General features: G+C 41.9%; 2 protein-coding genes across 3 annotated transcripts in view; both read left to right on the forward strand.

Annotated features, from left to right (window-relative positions):
- Nucleotides 1-4,373, forward strand: part of baiap2l1a (BAR/IMD domain containing adaptor protein 2 like 1a) — a 30,830-nt gene extending 26,457 nt beyond the window's left edge. Inside the window, exons 13-15 of one of the 2 annotated variants that reach the window (XM_074619940.1) lie at nucleotides 1,551-1,591; nucleotides 1,724-2,257; nucleotides 2,971-4,373. In XM_074619940.1, the coding sequence (XP_074476041.1) occupies nucleotides 1,551-1,591; nucleotides 1,724-1,796 (114 nt within the window). In that variant the 3' untranslated portion in view covers nucleotides 1,797-2,257; nucleotides 2,971-4,373. Of the gene's footprint in view, nucleotides 1-1,550; nucleotides 1,592-1,723; nucleotides 2,258-2,968 lie in introns of both variants that reach the window. The other variant, XM_074619941.1, reaches the window with a different exon arrangement.
- A 2,842-nt stretch (nucleotides 4,374-7,215) lies between these two features.
- Nucleotides 7,216-21,263, forward strand: tecpr1a (tectonin beta-propeller repeat containing 1a). The gene is made up of 24 exons (XM_074619243.1): nucleotides 7,216-7,355; nucleotides 8,861-9,104; nucleotides 9,695-9,877; nucleotides 9,979-10,101; nucleotides 10,192-10,311; nucleotides 10,911-11,085; nucleotides 11,159-11,259; nucleotides 11,592-11,693; nucleotides 11,850-11,998; nucleotides 12,127-12,743; nucleotides 13,024-13,169; nucleotides 13,297-13,452; nucleotides 13,766-13,915; nucleotides 14,028-14,185; nucleotides 14,712-14,942; nucleotides 15,461-15,557; nucleotides 15,738-15,817; nucleotides 15,946-16,002; nucleotides 17,273-17,447; nucleotides 17,829-17,964; nucleotides 18,111-18,203; nucleotides 18,305-18,411; nucleotides 18,879-18,998; nucleotides 19,962-21,263. The coding sequence occupies exons 2-24, from the start codon at nucleotides 8,880-8,882 to the stop codon at nucleotides 20,100-20,102; spliced, it is 3,642 nt and encodes a 1,213-aa protein (XP_074475344.1). The 5' UTR covers nucleotides 7,216-7,355; nucleotides 8,861-8,879; the 3' UTR covers nucleotides 20,103-21,263.
- The last annotated feature ends 1,055 nt before the right edge of the window (nucleotides 21,264-22,318 follow it).

The following is a 22,318-nucleotide window of genomic DNA, read 5'->3' on the forward strand; positions in this document are numbered from 1 at the left end:
GACATAAAGAGGGTACAGACGCAATTTCGTTTGGTGCCTACACCGTGTCAGCTGATTGAGAATGAACTAGTAGCTGTCCGGCCAGCGGACAAGCCCAGGCACACTTCTTCCTCCCTCATCATCACCTTCCTCACTGCTCTGTCTGTACTCCGTGTCCTTTGTATCTGCTGCCTCAGGGCTTTACCATGAAATAAACCACAGAGAGGGACGTACCTTCCACACAGTAGGGATACCAGTGCTTTTCTTTTTTTCTTACCTCATCCTCAAATTCTTATAATTAACTTTAATAATGCCACATACAAACAGTCCTTTCCCTGCCTTTGACAATTTGTTCACTGCCTTTTAACAATTTGTTCAGAGCTGAAGGCTGATTGTGTTCTTTAGGTTTGTTATTGTGATTGTGGGGCAAAGGTGCACCTTGTCACCATCGCTGTGGGGTGTTTTTTCCCTGAGTCGAGCCTCTCAGGCAGCATTCAGATCCCTTCTTCTTAATCCCAAAAAGTTTTTATATCCTGGTGGAGACAGACATTTAACAGAGGGAACCCTAAATTGTCTCAGCGTCAGTGATTGCTCAGGTGCTGTAGTATATAACTTGCTTCCAGCACTTGATATACAGTATACTGTATGTTATTATAAATAGGCCTATATACTGTATGTATATGTTGTGTTTATGTTTGTTTGCCGTGAAAACGTTACTAATCCTGGAGTAAGTGTTGATTGTTTTTGCAGGTGTGGAATATTTTGAAAAGATTAGATTTTAGAAAATTGTGTCTCATTTAGAATACTTATTTTTTTATTTTTGAATTACATTTACAAATTTCTGGCAATTTGACTTGATTGCTTGAAATTAAGAGTTTGTTGAGGGCAGTACAACACCTCAGAGTCTTCCCGAAAGGCTGAGCTAAGGGATTAAAAATCTCATAAAAGGCTGCATGTCCAGTGACTTCTGGATGTTGTCTGCTCTCTAATGGAAGAGCAGGGTAACACATGTTTTTCCGCAATTAGTAATGAATGCAATGATAAGCTTGATAACAAAATAAATTAGAAAGATTTGCATCTGAATGATAGAATTGTTACCTCTCTTTATCATGCACACTGAGTAAATGAATGATAAAATCTTAGTTTAAACACACGTTCTGATCTGATCTAAAATGAAAACAACATCCTGATTTACAAGCAATAATCCCTCAGCTTTATCGTACCCATGCTCACTTGGCTCTGTGGAGGTGATAAGATTATCACCGTCCCCAGGGTGAGAGAAAAACAGGAGTGTGTCTCTCACCATGCAGCTTTTCTAGATCGTCCAGATTCCAAACTCGGTGAGGTCTGAGGTAGATTAAGTATGCGTCAAAGCTCCACTGTGCTGATTGGGAAGGAGGGGGTGATAACTGTTGATGAGGAATCTTAACAAACCAGTCTGACAAAACTGACTTTCTTCACAGCTGGAAGGAGGGTGTGGTGACTTTGGTGGTGCGTGTTCAATGTTGTGTGTGTTACGTCTCTCTGTCCTGGATCTTGAAGGGTCTTTTCTTCTGTGTTTTTGACAACAGGTTTCTTTAGTCAATGGGACTGCAAAGGCCCCCTTTCTAGGGTGAGTTTCCTAACACAACTAACAAGTACTCACCGATTTCAGACGTGTGTCAGTAACTCAACTTCAGTTAATGACCACATGATGAATTTGAAGGCCGGCGTTACGATTTTTCCCCCCGTTTTCTCCCTGCAGAGGAGGGAATCCGTTTGTCACGGTGAAGCTGAGACCAACAGTCACGAATGACAGATCAGAGCCACGCATCTAACACGAAAGATAAGGATTTTCACCGCTGTCATGCCTTCAGGGGAATCATGAAACATGGGACCCTTGCGACACACCGAATATCACCCCCACCTGACATCTCAACAGCCTGCATGCTCGTCTCTCTCAGCACCAGTCTGCTCTATTATTAAAGGAATCCATTTGTTTCTTGGCACAAGTGTGTTTGACTGTGCCAGTGTGTGTTTTACATTCGCCACAACAGGGAAACATTGCATAATCAACACATGGAGAAGCGGGAATTCTGTTTTGTAATACAGTACAAAGAAAATATTTTGTGTTTAAGTAACAATTCACCCGAAAAATGAAAATTTAGACTAAGTTTAGTCTAATCACCAACTCACTGAAAGTGGGAATCAAAAAAGTTGCTTCCTGTGAATCCCTCGTGCATAGGTAGATTATACTGATAAAACCTACTACAGTTTATAGAGAAGTAATTGACCCTTCGCTAAGCCCCGCCCCCTGCTGCTACTCCGTCAAGCTGTCAGAGCTACCACGGAGCCTACACTGCCACTAACTGCACTCCCTGCTGAATATTATTTCATTTTTGAAAAAAACGAAAAAGCGATTTCAGGGAGAAACAGCCAGAAGGATCTACAATTTGCGTTTGAAGGATATATCAGGATGTCAAACTGATTCAGCAGTGAAAGATAGAAGCTAAAGCCTCCAGATCCCAGCGTAAAATTTAACCACCACCTGGCGATCGAGACAGAAGACAATGAAATTAAAGGACCAATATGTGATATATTTACTGTAATAAATCATAAAATTACCATTACATGTCATCAGAGATTAAGGAATCATGCTGAATTGAAATACTGGCTTCTCTGACAACAATGCTACAGCCACTATGTTCTCCTTTTAAATTTCTACTCCGGTCCGGAGCGTCTGTTTTTGTTTTGGTCGGTGTGATCCCGTCCACTGCCCATTTCAAAACCCCGTCACCACATATGAAACAAACTGGAACGCAAGCACAGCGTTCTGCAGCCATGGAAGCGAGCTAACAAACTGAATCAACAGAGATAACGTTAACGTTAGATTCTACCCAACCTAAAAAGTCTCGGCACATCTCTCTGTGTGCAGCTGGGTTATCAAGGCAGCCAGTATTTGAGACACACAGCCGGTGAAGGGATTCCAACTAACGTTACTACTGGCCAGAGGCTAACGGGTCGTGTCTAGAAGGTAACCCTCAAATTGCGAAAAATTTGCATTAACTGCTAACAGTCACACCGGAGGAGCGGACGAGCCACAGCTCCAATATTTGGAATGTGGACTGCTGTTACCCATTTTAAACGCTAGCTGTCAGTGCAACATGTTATTCCTTTAAGGAACAACACTGTTCCTGCAAAGCGGGGTAGGTCTTTATTCACTGTTACAATCGTTTGCATAGTGCTAACGCTAGTTTAGAAACAAACACCTCCTTCCAACCTCTCCGGGTCTATGGAGAAGGCCCATGTAGTTGTCAAACCCTGGTCAGAGCTGGTAAATGCTACGCTATGATTGGCCAGACTGCGTTAGAGGGGCGGGACTTAGCGAAGGGTCAATTACTGAATGTAAATACAATGAGTGGGAATGAGCTATTGGGGCTAATTGTGTGTCTGGTGGTCCCACAAATACCAATGGAGTTTCTACTGGCATTGTAACGAGGTGATAAAACCTGAGTCTTCATTTTGGGGTGAACTGTCCCTTTAAGATGCAAAACAGATGCTCAGACAGTGTCATAAGGTCTTTTCCAGGTTGTTTGTGCTGCAGTCAGTGCAGTGTTTTAATACAGAATGAAGAGATCCAGATGTTAATGATAGATGCTGACGAAGAAGACCAGCACCCAGGCTGTCTACCTGACTTGCCAAAAAAATACATTGTTATTTGTTTTTATTACAATTATTTTTGTCTTTCTTTTCTTAAGAGGCATTATGATATACAAAGATTGTGAGAATGAAGGGAAAGTGACGTGTTTGGAAAAGGGGTTTGTCGTTTGAGTGAAGGCAAAACAGTATGTCACTGTTTAAAATGAGAAGGCTATTTATACACACTGAGTTTGTATGAGATATTTAAATAAAAAAACATGTGTGCAGAAGTCCATTCTGTGAAGGCGCCCCTTTGAATGCGATAGCCACCGCGCTCATGATCCCAAGCTGATTTTTGATTTGACTGCTGGTATGTATTTTAAATGGGCAAAATGACCTTTTGATGAAGGGAATATTTTTCACTCCTCATTGTTTTCACTGTCGTTTAATGTAGATCCTGTGTACAATGCACAGTTTATACAAAATAAAAATGTACCTTACTGGTAGATATTTGCATTGTATGAATAAAGTGGGTCATTGTTTGAAATCTAAGTATTAAGTGTTTTGTGAGGACTTTTTTTGCAATGTATTTGCTTTACAGAATGTAAACGTATGATGAGGAACTGACTGATGAAACGGTTTGTTGATCCTCATAGACCCACTCGTGTGTGTAAGTGAACCCATCATAGTTATTGCCACATGCTTTCTTCAGAGTACCTTGCCACTGTGTTGATCGATGTAGTCTTTTTTTCTCAATAAAACAAGGTAAAGCAAAAGTTCAATTGCCTTTTCTGTTATAGATGTTGCTCCCTCACGTACGTGTATATTTTGTGGAGGACACTGGATTTTACTCTCTAAAGAGATATCTAAAACTAAGGAAAGAAGAGGTTTGTTTTAGGCGTGTGGGCTGTAAGATCACACAAGAGAAACTTGCACACTCATATGATAAAAATGGGGGAAAAAATTGACTAACTGATTCAAAAATAAGCTATATGTGATAGTGTAAGCGTTAGAAATTAAGGATACATCAAGGGTTAGATGCACCCCCCGAGACAATTTCAGTAAACATTTCATTTTCTAGCAAGGCTGCAAAATCTGAGTTTTTATTTCACATTTAACAAGCTGCCTCTTACAGTGCAACCTGAGCACTTATGGCACTAACAGCACTCTAATTTACCGCAGGCAGCACACTTGACACCAATATGTGTCTCTCTATAAACCTAAAACAAAGGTTGACCTGATTATTTTTTTGCATTGAGTTTAATAAGACTGCTCCTGACTCATCAGCTGTTGTTCTCCAGGAAAACAACCTCAGCAGTATTACTCTACAGTGGTTCTCAACCTTTTTTGTGTCAAGGACGCCTAAATTGATGCACATTAGGTCACTGACCCCCGTTTACTAAGATTTCACTTCAGGGACCTCCATCTGAAAAGATTTTGGTTGTTAGATAAGTTGTCAACTACAGTTGAGGAGATAACCGTGGAGGAAGTGAAACTATTAGAAATAGTCACTCTTATAACTCTTAACCACATTGGGCTCACTTATATATTGAATTAAATAGTGAAAACAAACTATTCTCCATTTTTCTGGGGATCCCCTGGAACTCCTTCAAGGACCCCTGGGGTTCCCCGGACTCCTGGTTGAGAACCACTGCTCTACCAGATATTCAGTTCAGTTTATTTATTTATTTTGTACTAACACACTTTTAAGCAGCCCGTTCCTCCAGGAGAGAACAACCCGGTCATTGTTATTTATTTGACCTTCATGTGTCTGGAGCAGATATGATTTTATAAAGTTGGAATGAGCTAGAAACATGAAATGTGGCACAATAACTGTTAATTATGTGCAAGTACTTCCCAAGAAATATGACTCCAATCGGCCACATAGTGGCGCTTTAATTAACGCCAAAAAACGCGATTTTGGAAAGGCCACGCCCCTCACACCATAAGTTGATTGACTTGAAATTTGATACACATGTCCAGCTCCATGTGGTGTACAAAAAAGCCTCTTGGACCAGCTCATCAAAAGTTGCATAAAACTTTGATGTTGATATGTCATTGTGTTTTGAAGATGTTGACCAATGAACTTAGCAAAGGGTGGCGCGTATCAGGAAATTGGCCATAATTCATTGACCATTAAATCTTGGTTGATATCTTCAGTACGTGTTTGGGAATAGGCGTACCAAAGCAATTTTTATAAAACGGTCACTATATCCTGACAGTAGTGCATGAGACAGGTAACCTGTGTCCACTTTTTTTAATCATATTTGCTCCATTTCTACCCACTGCAGCTTTAACTATTACCAACAAAAACAATCTATCAATCTAATCTATCAAAAATATCTGGATAATTCACAACTTTATAATTCTTATTGGTGAGGTCACATAAATCCAAGCAAAGCTTTGCACATGGATAGATAGGAAGGCAATCCAGGCACTTCAAAATACTAAAATAAGTGACAATGAGGAAGGAAATATATTAAAAAGCCTTTGTTGTAGTGGCTTAGTCATTAAAAAGCCAACATATTTCAACCACTGTAAGTCTTCGTCAGGTCTTAAATCAAACAGACAAAGCGGATGTGGTCTCACTTACAGGCATATGGTATCAACAACCAATGGGAGGTAATCGCATGATCACCATAGTATTACAACATATTACAAAGCTTTGCACAGCTCCAACCTTAACAAGCCTAATCAGCCACATAAGTGAAAACACCTGTGTGGGTGTCCAGGGCTTTTAATCAATGCACCATATTTTATAAGCTGATTGTGTGTTTTGTATATTAAAATCAAAGTAACTATAGTTGTCAGACAAATGTAGTGGAGTTAAAAAGTATAATACTTATGCTGGAGAAGCTGTGGCATGGTCGGCGACCATACCCGAAAATACAAACATTTTGGAAAAATGTCAAAGAAGAAATTGAGAAAATCCTGGAAATGGACATCCCCCTGGACTCGCTACTGTTCTTACTGGAAGTATCACCGTGTTTACCACAGATCAGTGCTATGTACTGCATATCTTATTGATGGTTGCAAGAAAAACAATCACTATTAACTAGATGAAGACTAACCCTCCCACAATTGCTCAATAGTTACAAAAAGACAAACAGGTGTACATGATGGAATACATGACTGCCCAGGTACAACTGAAATTGCCTATTTTTAAAAGGAGATGGATATTAGTTATAGATTAGTCAGGAATCCTGTACTTAATTGTCTTTGATGTATAGTCTTTGTAGGTATATATGTGGATGGATGTGTGTGCACTCCATCCATATGTTACTTTGTTTTTGTGTACATGCATGTCAGGTGAGACCCAGTCTCAAGGCGGTTTTGTGTTGTGATAATTAATTGCCTGTTTGTATTAATGGCAATAAAGTAAAAAAAAAAAAAAGTATATTACTGTTATTTGAAATACAAGTTCATTAGTAATAAGTACAAGTACCTAAAACATGTACTCGAGTACAGCACTTGAGTGTATTACTATCCACCAGTACTATGTGAGCTTATTTATGAGGCAGCAGCGCCCCCTGCTGGGTGATGACGACACAAACACCCACCTGCTGCTGCTGCCTTGGAAACAGCCAATAGGAACAAAGACACAGCAACACTTCCTGTTTCACGTCGGAGAGCTATTTGATGTGACTAATGTGTGAATATCAGAGGAGACACATCATGATTTAAACAGCTGTTCATTCATTTACACCGTACAGCGGTGACACCGGCGTCGTTTGACTGTTCATGAGAGGAAGCTGAAGGTTGGTGTGTGTTTGAACTCTTGTTAATTTGCTATTTGTAGAGAGATAAGCCTGTATAAGCCTGCACCAAAAACAAGCTGAGTGTCGTTATTATAAGCCGAAAGCTGGTTTTACTGTACAATTAGTACAGTCTGTTTGATCATGACAGGTTAGCTACATGTCAGTCACACCTGCAGTGTGGTGAGGCTACTTTGTAGCCTTTGTGTCGTAGTGCTAATATGATACATTGTAACGCATCAATAAACACATTTATCTGACTGTAGCGTCCTTACTTTCAATGTTAATGTATCTGTTTCTTAATTATTCTGATCATTATGAGCTGAATAGCTCATTGAGTGTATGTGACAGAGGAGACGCCTTTCAGCAGCATCCTCCCCGCTGATGCTCGTTACGCAATGTTGTGAAATGGAGACCACTTAACAGCAAAGCTTTTAGCAGCCCTTTGCATTGTTTACTGTATTAAAGCGTCACTTCACATTTTGCCATGCAGGCTTAGATGTTGTGATGACATTTACAGTCCAGGATGTAGAATATGGGTCAGTAACAGGCTTTGGGAAGTGGTGTAAACAAACAAAAAAGCTATGGATCAGTGCCACCTCAACACCAACACATCACCTTGATTAATGTGCACAGCTTTGCTCCCAAGTGGGAGTTTTTAGCATTGACTTAGAGGTCATGCTTTTTTTGCTCATTGTGCTCTATATTATATTTATTAGTGGGACACTTGAATATAACACAGACATCATTAGCAGTGTTATTAGTAACACCTGGGCTGCTATGAGAAGTCTAGTCAAGTGTCTACTGTGAAAAAGGCCTATTCTAACAACAGCTTGTCTTTATCAACAGAATCAAATCTAATCCTTCCACTTAGAGCTGAAGTAGGCAAGTTGAAACAAATATGATTAAAAAATGTATTTTTGTAGAACGGTCGCTATGTCCTGACAGTAGTAGCATGAGACAGGTAATGTGAAAAAAACATGTGTCCTCCGGTGCTCCTAATGGCATCTGCAAGATTTCACAGACCGGAGGAAAACAACCAATCAGAGCCGAGCTGAAGCCTGCCGTCTCTGAGCAGCTGTCAATCACTCGCGAACTCGGCAGCACTGATCAAATATGAATCAATATTCTGTTACTGTAATGCCTATTTCTCTCCTCAAAGGTTTTCAGTAACATCTTGTAGTGTACTGTGTCGCCGCAAAATGAGAACGGTTGTGACCCAGCAGCCATGTTGAGATCAGTTGAGGAAATACCAAGCACCGCCCACCAGCCAGAGCAAACGTTCTCATTTTACAGCTAAACAGTACACCACAAGATGTTTCTGAAAACATTTAAGGAGAGAAATAGGGATGTACTAATTAATTAGACATACTGTAAGGATGCAGCTGTAAATAATGGTGTATTTGGTATGAATATTATCTCTCCATTGACACACTGGGACTAACAGATACGTGATATTTGTAAATTTAAAGCTACATCATCTACACCCTCTTCTTCCTGTTCTCCAGGAGGTTCCCCGGTGCAAACATGCCCGTCTCCCTGCTGTGGGCGGTGGATGTGTTCGGGCGGGTCTACAGCCTGTCGACGGCGGGCCAGCTGTGGGAGCAGTGCCGCGATGCCCAGATGGAGTTCAAACGGGTGACGGCGGCTCGGCAATGCTGCTGGGGCATCGCCTGTGACAACAACGTCTACCTGAACCTCCACGCTTCTGACCTGCCGGTTCGCTTCCAGGAGGAGACCTACGAGAACCAAGTGGGTCATAGTTTACACAGAGTTTACATCTGGAAAGAAAACTATTTCTTTTATGTGGCTATCCCTTATTTCCTCAACAAAGTATCCTAAGTCAAATCGAAAATGTGGAGTTCCGCTTGGACTTGTGATAATGTGGGATTGAGTGACTGAAAATGAAAGCGTAACATCCTCATACAGCAGTGTCATACTTCCTCTGTTGCTAACTCCAGCACACAACTGTCAACTGTGCGCCTTCACAAGCACATTAGAAGTACGTTGAACAAGATTTTAAGCAAAATAACACACACATTGAAAGTAAACTGTATGTGGAACTTCAGATTCATGCTTCCTGTGAATGATTGCAAACGTTTTGGACCATCAGGTTGTTGTCACACAGCTGTCCGGTTATGCACAGTAGGTCAATACTGTACAGTGGCTGTTCTTACAGAGTACAGGGCGCTCTTTGTTAGTACATTTTTCAAACACAGTTAAATTGGGAGAGAAGGTGTTCGGATTGGATTATCGGGGGAAACAAAGGGAAACTGCTGCTTTTACTTTGCTTGTTTTGACCTTGTGCTCTAACATGCCATCTCTGTCTATCTGTCTGCCAGCGATGGAATCCTGTTGATGGTTTCTCAGAGCGTTTGTTGCCAAGCGACCGCTGGCAGTGGAGCGATGTCACAGGTCTGCAACACCAACCTCTGGACGGCTTCCGGCTTCCCTCCGACAGCTGGGAGTGGGAGGGCGACTGGTACGCCGATGAAAACTTGGAGGGAGAGCCCACCGAGAAAGGGGTGAATTATTATTTTTTCTTCCATCTCCCGCACTTCAGCATCAGTTTCTGTCTTTTTAAATTCCTGCCTTGTTTTAATAATTGAGACGTTTCTATCCGCAGGGATGGACCTACTCCATCGACTTCCCCGCCACCTACACCAAAGACAAGAAGTGGAACTCCTGCGTCCGTCGCAGGCGGTGGCTCCGCTACAGGAGATACAAAGCCATGGACACCTGGGCTAAGGTGGGTTATACTGTGTGCGCGTGTATTTGAGTGTGTGTAAAGCTTTCTGTTTGCTCACCTGCGTCTCTCTCTCCCTGTGTGTGCTGACAGATCCCCGCACAGCAGACGACTCTACCAGATCCTTTCAGCGACATCAGCTGTGGAGGCTGGGAGATCAACGAGGAGCCCAGAGGCCGGCTGTCACTGTGGGCTGTGTCCCTGCAGGGAAAGGTACAGCACACACACACACACACATGCAGCACCCACATTAGCCTTAGGTATCCATGGCAATGTGCTTCAAGTCTTGATTAGTTTGTAATTTGCACAAATTATTTCAGTGACAGTGTGGAAAAACAGTATTTTTACTGTCCTCTCATGCATAATTCGACACATTTTCTGGTGTTTGCCGCTGTAACAGAGCAATAACAATCAACCATTTATGTATTACAGTATTAAAGCATTGCTGATAGAATAGCAAATTAACTATGTAAGCATATCTTGCAGTTTGTACTACTGAACCTTTGCTGTCATGCGGCTCATAATGTCTTTTAAGATATCATTTTTATTAACTGTATCTAATGTAATTGTCTAATGTAATTGGTTTTAAGATTTTGTGTTGTATACACACTTATACACACACACACTAAGGATGTGTTTGTGTGTCTGTTATTATTTTTTTGACCTTGTTAATGCCCATAGCAAGATCACACAGTCTTGTCATGTAATATAAATAACTGCATTTGCAAATACTTGATGCAGAGAGATTTCTTTCCTCACTTCCTGTCCTGTTATCACTCCAGATGATCTAACCCCTCTGTTTTTTTATCCAGGTGTGGTTCAGAGAGGGAATCTATCACCATAATCCTGAGGGCTCTCTGTGGGAAGACGTGCCTCTCCCCGGGGAGGTGGTCCAGATCAGTTGCGGCCCGGGGGATCTGATCTGGGCGGTGCTGTGGGAGGGGCAGTTCATTGTCAGGGAGGGCATCAGCAGAGACTGCCCCAAAGGTACACGGGTGGGAAGAGGATGTGGTTTGTGTTTATTGTCTGTATTGAGAATAATGTTTTTTTTTAATGTCAGGTACCTCCTGGACGGAGGTGGACTCTCCCAGTCCTGATGTGGGAGCCACATATGTAGCCGTGGGAATCAACGTCGTTTGGGCTTTGACCAAGGACAACAAAGTAAGAAAATTCTGTAATGAACAGTATAAAAGACGCACTACATGATTGGATGACTGCTGCAAACAAATACCAGCTACCTTTTAATAAAATGGTTATCCTAAGAAAGTGTTTTTTTGTTAGTTTATCTTTATTACCATTAACCAATTTCTCACTTAATTGTTTATTACATATTTGTATTTATTTCTACATTTTACATACCTTTACATATCTGTGTGTATATATAAATTCACTCTGCAGTTATTCCCAATACTTCTCTATGTACTTTTCCAATATTTGGTATTAACCGTCGTGTTTAAACAGACACTTTTCTCTCCGCTCTCCTGCGTCGCCAGGTGTGGTTCAGACGCGGCGTGAACTCCCACAACCCCTGCGGCTCCGGCTGGATCAACATGGTGGGGGAAATGATCATGATCAACGTAGGACTCAACGACCAGGTGAATTCCAGCCGCATGACATCACACCCTAGGAAGCAACATATCAAGTACCTTCCTCTCTGCTGGTTACTTTAGCATTGCCACACTGCTTTTAGTGTCACGTTTTGGGATGTGGACATAATTAAGTCAACCTATTGTTATTGTTGTTGTGTGTAGGTGTTGGCCATCAGCTACGAGGAACGGGCGGTGTACTTCCGACAAGGTGTGACCTCTAGTGAACTGAGCGGGAAAACCTGGAAGATCATCAGCGTCCCACGAGACGGAGACCGATCCCACTCCAGCGCCAGCGCGAGCAGCCTTCAGAGGTTAGAGAGGCCTCAGTAGACACACACACAGACATTAACAGATTTCAGTCAACATACAACAGTCACGGTTTAATAATATAGAAAACAAAACTAAATTCAGTTCCTCTTTCTGTCCCTCCATGTCTCAGTGCTGGATGTTACTTCTGCGGCGAGGTGCGTGCTCAGTCAGCAGTGAGCGACGCGGAATCAGACACAGAGAAAGCATCTACAGATGGAGCCAGCCGCCTCGTCGCCTCCACCTCACCTGAGTCCCTCGTCGACGCTCCAACAGACCTCTCTGACCAACCTATCGAGACCCCCAAACCCCGCATCCCCAAAGTCACCAGTGACAGCTTCATCTCTGAACTCGTCTCTGACCGAGAACCGGGAAAAACCTCGAGACAGGGCGGCGGTCCTGCAGGTCCAGCCGTCATGGAGGAGGAGCCGCCCATCCCCGGAGAAGAAGAGGTCAAACCCCTCTGTGCTAGTGTAGCTATTTCCCCCAGCCAGTCTGGAGGTCCTCCTGACCCCCAGTGGAGTAACGTGGATCTGGAGGAGGCTCAGGGCCTGCAGGCCCAGACTGGAGCGGCGGTGGTGGACTCAGCCGACACCTGCAGCTTGTCATCGGTGGCCACATACACTCTGGCCATGGAGGACCCGTATGGGGCCGATGAGCACCCTCTGTGGGCGTGGGTCAGCGGAGGCGGCTGCTCTGTGGACAGTCACTCCCAACTCAGCTGGTTCAACTGTTCTATGAACGCTTCATGTGAGTTACATGAGATACATAGAATCAGTGCTAGAGAGCAAGAGAGCTCTAACTACACTCGAACTACAACCCCTGTACAGTATGAAGTGGTGTAACATAATTATTCAATAACATCTGAGTCCCAGAACACACCATTAGAGTGAGTATTCATTTAACATCTCAGCTCCGAAGTCAAGGCTAGCATGATTGCATTGTAATCCCATGTCTGCAGGAAACCTGAGTCCATTTAGTTTCCTTTTCTTTTTTTCAGTTATTGATTCTGCCTTTCTCTCCCTCCCAGCTTTGGTCCAGTCAGTCCAGTCCGTGAGTCTGTCCATCTCCCCGGCCCAGACGGCAGCTTGGCGGAGACAAATCTTTGAGCAACTCAGTGAGAGGACCAAAAGAGAGATGGATAATTTCAGACATTATGACCAAGCCATAGAACAGGTAGCTTCAGGATATTTGTTCTTTTTCTACTTTATTTCTGTCTCTTGTCTGGTATTTTTTCCATCTTACCTCCCTCTTTTTTTAATTTATCACTAATGAATTCACTCCTCTTCCCGACCCACTGCAGTCTGTGTGGGTGAAGAAGGGAACCTTGCAGTGGTGGAGAGACTGGAAGCCGCACAAGTGGGTCGATGTTGATTTTGCCCTGGAGCAGTTCTCAGGACCAGAGGGCAACAAGGACGGCATCCTTTTCATCTATTACAACTTTTATGAGGAGAAGAAGGTGAGGAAGACGTGTGTGTGTGTGTGTGTGTGTGTTTTCAGGGTGATGCTGAGCGAATTAGACTTGTGTCAATACAATATGTGCCAGTTTCATAAGCCTTCTGGAGGGAGATAGTTGATTTATAGTGTCACGGTCAGGTTAACACAGTGGAGACTCATGGCAATGGAATGAGTCATTCAAATGAATCAGAACTGCAGTTTCTCTCTTGCACTCACTACTGCTTTTCTCTTCTTTTTTCTTCCTCTGTGTACTTTTTAAAACTTTATATCTACTTTCTTTTCTCTTCTTCCATCTCTACTGCCACTCTGTCCAGTACATGCATGCCTTTGTCAACGAGGTCACCGTCCTGGTACCCGTGCTAAATGACTCCAAACACTCTTTTGCCATCTACACTCCTGAGCGGACCAAACAGAGGTGGCCGATGAGATTGGCAGCAGCCACAGAGCTAGAGATGCACGATTGGGTATGTATGGATACTGTATCCCTACCTTTTCTTTGTTATTGCGTTCTTTCTTTCTCTTCTAATCACTTCTCATTTTTCTCTCCCTCCCTTTTCCATCCCTCCCGGTCTCAAGTTGGCATTGTTGAGTGTGTCATGCTGCGACTCCAGGGGGATCCAGGGTCCTCCCTCTAAACAGGCCATGTGGTCCATCACCTGTAAGGGAGACATCTTTGTCAGTGAGCCCTCTCCTAGTCTGGAGGCCATGCCTTACCCCACACCCTGCGACCAGATGTAAGAATAACCCCCACAGCTGTGGAGGACTAAAGCTGCCATAATAATAAATAATTACTGACTCAATAAATAAATAATTGAAATAATAAATAAATGTATCAAATAAATGTGCAGGCTAATAATAAATAAAAATAATAATAATAATAATAATTTTAATTGAAATGTAAATAGAAAAGAATAAATTGGGAAATAATTAAATATGCAAATAAATAAGTAATTGGTCAAATAAATAAATATATTTTAATTATTTATTTTTCTATTTCGGTGCATATTTATTTATTTTCAAATGAACCTGCACATTTATTTGATAGTTGACGCTTTTATTTGTACATTTATTTTATTATTATTTAATGTATTTATTATTGAGTCATTTGATTTACTTCTTAAAATTGCAGCTTTAGTCCTCCATACACATAACTCATGTGCAGGGGAAAGAATATCATGCTAAAATTTTTCATTTCTGATATTTTCCACATTTTTATCTTAATCACTCAGCCTTTATGAAGCATTTCTTTTCTTCGTGCAGGTTCTGGCGGCAGGTCGGAGGTCACCTACGTGTGGTGGAGTGTAACAGCGTTGGCATAGTGTGGGGGATCGGCTACGACCACACCGCCTGGGTCCACAGCGGGGGCTACGGAGGAGGCTTCTCCCAGGGACTGGCCAGCAGCACAGATAACATTTACACACAGTCGGATGTCAAGAGCGTCTACATCTATGAGAACCAGAGGTGGAACCCTGTCACCGGCTACACCAACAGGTACAGTAGAGGGCTCGCTCTGGGCAACACTGAGATTCAAGTTAAAGAGGGGAAGTTTGTATTTTCACAGCTGGCATCTATGAAATACATGCACCTAGTTTTTTGTCAGTAGAAACTGAAATATTTGCAATTATTTCTTTAATTGCATAAATTCAGTTTCCAACACGGAAATTCCCAGACTAATATGGCTGACTGTGTCTACATAGACACCAGGGAGTCTGAAAAAAATGTCAACAACTGTGATGAAATTGCAACATTTCTGTTTTTACTGTTTACACTTAACATGTCATGAAAATAAAATGTGACAAGTATTGTAATACATACCGTCACTCTCTAAGACGACCTGTCTCTGCAATTTGATGAGATTTTCTTTCCCTAAACGTCTAAACCTTTACCATAACACTATGATGTGACAAACAAATACAAACATTACTACTACAGCTGAAGCAAATGTTGTTTTTGACAGTTTGATTTGAAATTTAAAGTCACTCATTTAAGGTGTGTTTGGTTTATTTTAGAGGGCTCCCTACAGACCGCTACATGTGGAGCGATGCATCAGGACTACATGAGTGCACAAAAACAAATATGAAAGCACCATCCCCTCAGTGGACATGGGTAAGTACAGCTACAATACGCTAGCGGCTAGGAAATACGCTGTAGTGATCTGAAACCAGTCCTTCATCCTACCATTCTGACCAAACTATAAATATTTGGACTTGAATTATCACGGACGAGGCGTGTAGCCAGAAATACAGATGTGTTCAGTGTTTCACCTCCCAAATTTGCTGTTTCCAGGTGTCTGACTGGGTGATCGACTACAGTGTGTCGGGGTCGACAGACAGAGATGGCTGGCAATTCGCAGCTGATTTTCCAGCGTAGGTTTCATTTGTTCACCTGCTGTGTCAGTATTTTCAAACTATGCTGCCCACATAGTTATTACTTTTATTTATTTATTTATTTATTTATTTATTCCTTCCTTCCTCTTCCTCATCTCTCCATGCAGGTCATATCATGGCTATAAAAAAACGACGGACTTTGTGCGTCGCAGGCGGTGGGCCAGGTACTATAAAAAGCAACGCTGCTGTAATAATCTCTCCAATGTATTTGCTCAGCAGGAACTCAGTGGTCTGAGAGCGGCCAGCGCACTTGACATCTGCGGCTTTTGTTTGTGTGTGTGTGTATAGGATTTTTTATAAAAGTCAACATAGATTCAGCAGAGGAGACAGAGATCTTTAAATAGTATTGAATGCATGACTGATGTGAAATATATATATATATATATATATATATATATATATATATATATATATAGAAGTGTAGGACACAATGAAAGGAGCATCTTTACAATCATTCATCTTTTTTAAGCCTTACAAATGAGATACTGTGAGAAAAAAAGAACATAAACTCAACTCAAAGATTCGGACTGTTAATAGACTAATGGAGCCAGAACATATGGTATTTAATTAAACATTAAAATGAAGACTTAAATGTTTTACTACAGAACTCACTTAGCTGAAAATTGTTTTCTTAATTAAAGCTGCATGGTTTCATTTTCATAGCAGGCATCTAGTTATCACTGAAAAGACTCCAGCCCGTCCAATGGGAACCTCCGCCAATCATGCACCAACATCACTTTTAGTCCAATAGGTCCTTTTCACAGCAGCCATTTAGTCAATGCAGGGTAAACTCAGGTGTAGTAAATAACATTAATTATGGCCCTGATCCATTGAGGTGTGCCAGGGCCCTGGTGTTGTGCATGTTGACTCACTGAAATGGTTGTGACACACTAAATAGAAACAGGACCATAATTAATTTGATCAGTGACACGTGTGTTTACCCTGCAATTTACATGTCAAAACGTCTGCTGTGAAAATGGCCTATTATATTCACAGGTAACATCTAACTGGTTAACAGTGATACACGTGTGGAAACATTGTGCAGCACAATGTAGAACAACAATAACACCAGTAACAATGCAAGAACACATCAAATGAGAAATCTAATGCCACAGTGCATGCTGGGAGGATTGATTTCGATCATGTCACATGATCAGCACTCATCCAATCATTAACACTGATCACTGTTTCAACTTTCAAATTAAGAGCATACTGGTTTTCAAAGTAACTTCATCCAGGATTAACAAATCAATCCTCAAATTGCTTTTAAATTTATCCAAATTAGCTGGATGAGAATAAACAGGATTGCCCCGATTACAAACCTGAATGGGTCATCCACATTTGACAACATGGCCCAGGTTCTTTTTGCCACATCTCATACTCCAGCAGCATCTTTAGCACCTGTGAGCATTGTGTTTTTTTCCTCCTTCACAGGAAGTGTAAATTGGTCACCACAGGACCCTGGCAGGAAGTCCCGCCCATATCACTGAGCGATGTGACCATCCTGCCGTGTGCAGCTCAGAGCAGTGTGGACGTGGTTCCCCTGTGGGCGATCAGCAACAAGGGAGACGTTCTCTGCCGACTGGGAGTCACCACACTGACGCCTGCCGTGAGTCACATGTACTGTATGAATACAGACGACACCCCATGAACATGTTTAACACCAATTGGGTGAGTCACCCGTAAACACTCACGGCCATGTTCCTGGTCTCATTGCAACTGCGCAGAACCACATTTTGTACCTTGTACGTTGTCCTTCCCTGCGGTGTGGAATCCTTTCTTTATCATTTCCTTTTATCCCTAATAGAGACTCATTTATCATTCATGAGTTTGATACAAGAGTGCAGCAGGACATCTTTTATATCTATTCCTGTTGATAAGTAGCTAAACATGGACAATGCAAAGAGACCTCCAGTGTAGCTGCAACAAAACTATCTTAACATTACTCTGGAGGTAGCTGTTTTTAACAAACTCTTTGTTGGTCTCTCAGGGATCCTCGTGGCTCCACGTGGGAACTGACCAGCCTTTCAAGTCCATCTCTATCGGAGCTGCCAGCCAGGTTTGGGCCATCGCCAAGGACGGTTCGGCCTTTTACAGGGGATCTGTGTCTGCACAGAGTCCAGCAGGTCAGTGGGAAAAAAAAACTGTGATATTCTGCCACTGTCAGATTTAAATCTAAAACTTTTATTTAAAAACGAGCAGAGGTAAGGAAACAAAAACTTCTAATGCTGAAAACAAAAAGAGGATTTATGTGTTATGTCTCCCTCTGCAGGAGACTCTTGGTACCACATCCCCTCCCCGGCCAAACAGAAGTTGAAGCAGGTGTCTGTCGGGAGGACGTCAGTCTACACTGTAGATGAAAATGGTAAAGCGATTGCATTTGTGTTTAGAGCTCACCTTTTAGGCAAACATTGATTTTAAATAAATAGATATCTGATATTTATCTTTCTTGGATGTTCTGTCCAGGTAACCTGTGGTACCGGCAGGGTGTGACCCCCAGCTACCCTCAGGGCTCGTCCTGGGAACACCTCTCTAATAATGTACGCAAGGTCTCTGCAGGGCCTCTGGACCAGGTCAGTACCAGGACTTCTCTCACTGTTGTTACTGTCTATACTAAAGTAAATGATAGATGTGGATGTGATAGCTATTATATTTGATACATCAGCAGTTGTGAGCCTTTTTTTTCTGATGCTATAACTATCAATTTAATATTCTTTGTTGTAATAAGCACCACAGAAAGACTGAGTTGGTGAACATGAGCATGCTGTGGGCGGTTTATAGATTTTACCTCCTGCAATTTTTGGGGCATTTAAGTTCCGACTTGACAATGAGTTGTCTTTTTATTATTTAGAACTGCTAACATGAAAGTATGCAGCTTTGATGAATGATTCAGAATATATATCTCAAAATTAATATATTTCAAAATGTATGTGTTAACACAATGAATCCATCATAAGAAATGCAACTTTGAGGCCATAAACAATCCGTGCATGTTGTTTGTTTGACGGGTAATGTTTGGTGTTTTGTTGTTGTGGGGTAGGTGTGGATCATAGCGGACAAGGTGCAGGGCAGCCAGAGTCTGAGCTGCGGGACGGTGTGCCATCGGCTCGGAGTCCAACCTGTGGAGCCTAAAGGACAGTCGTGGGACTACGGCATCGGGGTAAGGCACCAAAGAAACTAAACTGTATGACCGTGTTGTCAGGGTATTAAAAAGTCTTAAATATAATTGGCAAAAAGTCTTAAAGAGGACTTACAGTATTATGTTTTTGTGCCTTTTCCCCTTCCTTTAGTGTGTGATAGCTTTGTGCATGTAAAAGTTCGGCAAAGTTACAAAGTTCACAGTCCATGCCAAAGGGAGAAACACTGCTCCTGAACTGCCTGAAACGCCTTGCTTGAAGTCCCGCCTTTTCTTTCGTAACGTGGTGATGTCACCAAGTAACACATTTGCATAATACCTGCCTAGCGGCTGGTTTGGCAGACCCTCACACAAAGCTAGTTAGAGCAGAACTGGAGCGGAGGCCGAAGACTTGGGCCACCTGACCAATCAGAGCAGACTGGGCTTTTCGGGTGGGGGGGGAGCTCAAACAGAGCGTTTCAGACAGAGGGTGAAAAGAGGTGCTGCAGCACAGCCGGTATGAGGAAAGTGCGTTCATCTGTATGCAATATGTCAGGAACACAATTTGGTACAAACGTCCACCTGGACTCAAGCATGAACTGATTAGATTTTGGTGGTCAAAGGTCACTGTGACCTCACATCCGTCCCATTCTCGTGAACGTGATATCTCAGGAACCTCTGAGCGAATTTCTTCAAATTTGGCACAAACGTCCACTTGGACTCAAGGGTGAACTGATTAGATTTTGGTGGTCAAAGGTCAAGGTCACTGTGACCTCACTAAACATGTTTTTGGCCATGACTCAAGAATTCATAATTAACTAATTATGACAATTCTCCACAAATGTCTAATAGTGTAAAATGATGTAGTGATGACATTTTGGACAGACGTGGATGTAAACTGCAACTAGACCAAGAGGCAGGAAATTCTAGTTGTGCTTAAAGTCAGACAGTAAATAAGTTTCCTTGCAACAAACACAAGTGTCTGGAGTTGATTTCCTTTTATTTTAGGGTGGATGGGACCACATCACAGTGAGAGGGAACTCCATGGAGCAGCCCCGCGTCCGTCTTCCCTCTCTGACAGCCACGGCCCCTCAGAGCCCGCTCCCTGTCAGGAACACGGAGGTCAACGGCAATGCTGTGGGATGCTAGACACACACACACTAACACACACGTATCCTGCACATAGCCATCCTAAACCATATTACCTTTGTAGTAATATGTAGTATGTAGTTTTTTGTTTAAAAGTACTTCTACTTCTAACACTGGAGTAGCAACAAACTCTATAGAAGACAGCCTTTTAAGTCTTCACATCACTGCAGTCTGTAACAGAAAGTTGTGACTGTTGGACTTTTAGAACAATCTTAAACGCTGAGCCGAATCCGTCTCCTTTTTTCCTCTGAAGACAATTTATAGTCTTTTGACCCAAATGTTGTTTATTTTTACTACGCTGTACGGGCATTTCTGTCTAATTTTGCTGTTTGTCTCCGGTCACTGACATTGAACTTGATGGTCTTAATGCATTTTCCCCTTATTTATTCATCAGGCTGTGATGTTTCTGTTGGTTAATGTGGTTTCTGTGTATAGAGTGGAGATGAATGTGGAAGGGTGGTGTTTTTATGAGTTTGCTAGTTTTTTAAAAGGGAAAAAATAGTATACATGTACTTAAATTACAGTTGCTTAGCTGCTGAACTGTCAGCTCCAGGGCTGGTATTGTAGTACAAAATTATGTTTAATGGTTAACACGTGTTCCAACGTGAAAATTGATAACAAGATAGAGCAGACAAGACGATGTTTGATCCAGGCTTCACTGGCTGCTAATCTGACAACATAATTTTATACCACAGATGCAGCATCTGTGTATCCCCGCTAGGTTTCTAATGTAACAGGTTTCTGAAAGGACTTTTTGAAGCCTAAGTTTGGGTATAATGCGTGTAACAATCCTGCCAGAAAATCCAATTTAGGGTAATGTGGTGAAACCTGAGTGTAGCTGTGTTTGGACTGGCAAGAAGATACGAGGCATCTGTAAATGAAGGTATACTTTTCTGAAAGCTTAGTCTGTTTTATTAGTGCAACTGAGACACTAACGTCTTGTGAAAAAAAAGTAGTTTGTATTTCTTCAGGAAATTTGAAGTTTTTTTTTCCATTGACTTCAATGCATTTGGAGTGTATGTTTTTTTTTGGAGCCAGCATGTAGCAGACCTGCACTGGCTTCATTTACCTGTGGTGGTTGCTGCTGCTGCTTGCCTTGTACAAACAGTTGACTGATATTTTATAAAGATTTTAATGTTGTTTTCTAAATAAAAAAAAAAATGTTATTATTATTATAATGTCATCATGGCGTGTGTGCAATGGTTAGTGTGGTAAATAAGGGAAAAAGTGCGGATTACTTGTAGAAGTCTTGTGGTTGATGCTAAAACTGAACCTTCCTCTTTCTCAGGAGAATATTTGCATGCCGTCTACTTCCTGCTGGTAGTAGAATGACTGAGCAATGAGAAGAAAACGCAAAAAAAAACACTATTTTTGTTATAAATCTGTAAAATATTAATATTATACAGTGAGTATAGTGGTTGCTGCGATTCATATGCCACACTGATGAAATTGCATCCGTTCAGGCATCAATTTATGATAATGACTGCCTAAATTCACCCCTATATCATCATGTTACTTTAAGCCTTTGGAAATGTTGAAAGTGTACAGAGATGTGTCTGTATTACCTGTGAATAACTATCATACTGTGTTACTGTAGCGTGCAACACTACATCAGTGTTGTTGACGTCGTGGAGTACATTTTGCGAGTGTTGTGCATGGTCAAAGTAACAGTCCTTGTCAATAAATAAATGTGTTTATTGATAATAACTCCCCAAATAGCTTTCTCCTGATCTTTTGTCACTACAATGTCCCACCTTGAGACACAAAAAAGTCAAATAACACACACTTTAAATATCATTCGTGCCTTCCAGCTACGGGTGCACACAACCTGTAAGAAAAAAAATGTCGCTAGCAAATGAGCAAACACACTTTCTAGCTTCAGCATTTCAATAGCTAGGCCTGCCGCTTGCCTTTTCTTTTTCTTCCTGGACGTGACAGTTATGACCAGAGGCTACGCTCAGCAGGTTTCTCAACACACAAGAAGATCACAAGATAACACAAAAGAGAACAAGCTCCTGCTGCTGCTCGAACTGTAAAAGATGAGAAATTAAGAGACAGAATGGCGAAAGATGAGCCCCCCGAGCACAATAACAAATGTCACTCTGCTTTTCACTGTCCAGTCTGCAGTCTTTTTGTCTGCTCGGTAAATGGTCCTCAAATCATTTCATATTTTGCATGAAGGGCACGTTCTAGACAACCTCTTGCTGTGGTCAAGC

The sequence above is a fragment of the Sebastes fasciatus genome, chromosome 20 (assembly GCF_043250625.1).
Source record: "Sebastes fasciatus isolate fSebFas1 chromosome 20, fSebFas1.pri, whole genome shotgun sequence".
NCBI lineage: Eukaryota > Metazoa > Chordata > Actinopteri > Perciformes > Sebastidae > Sebastes > Sebastes fasciatus.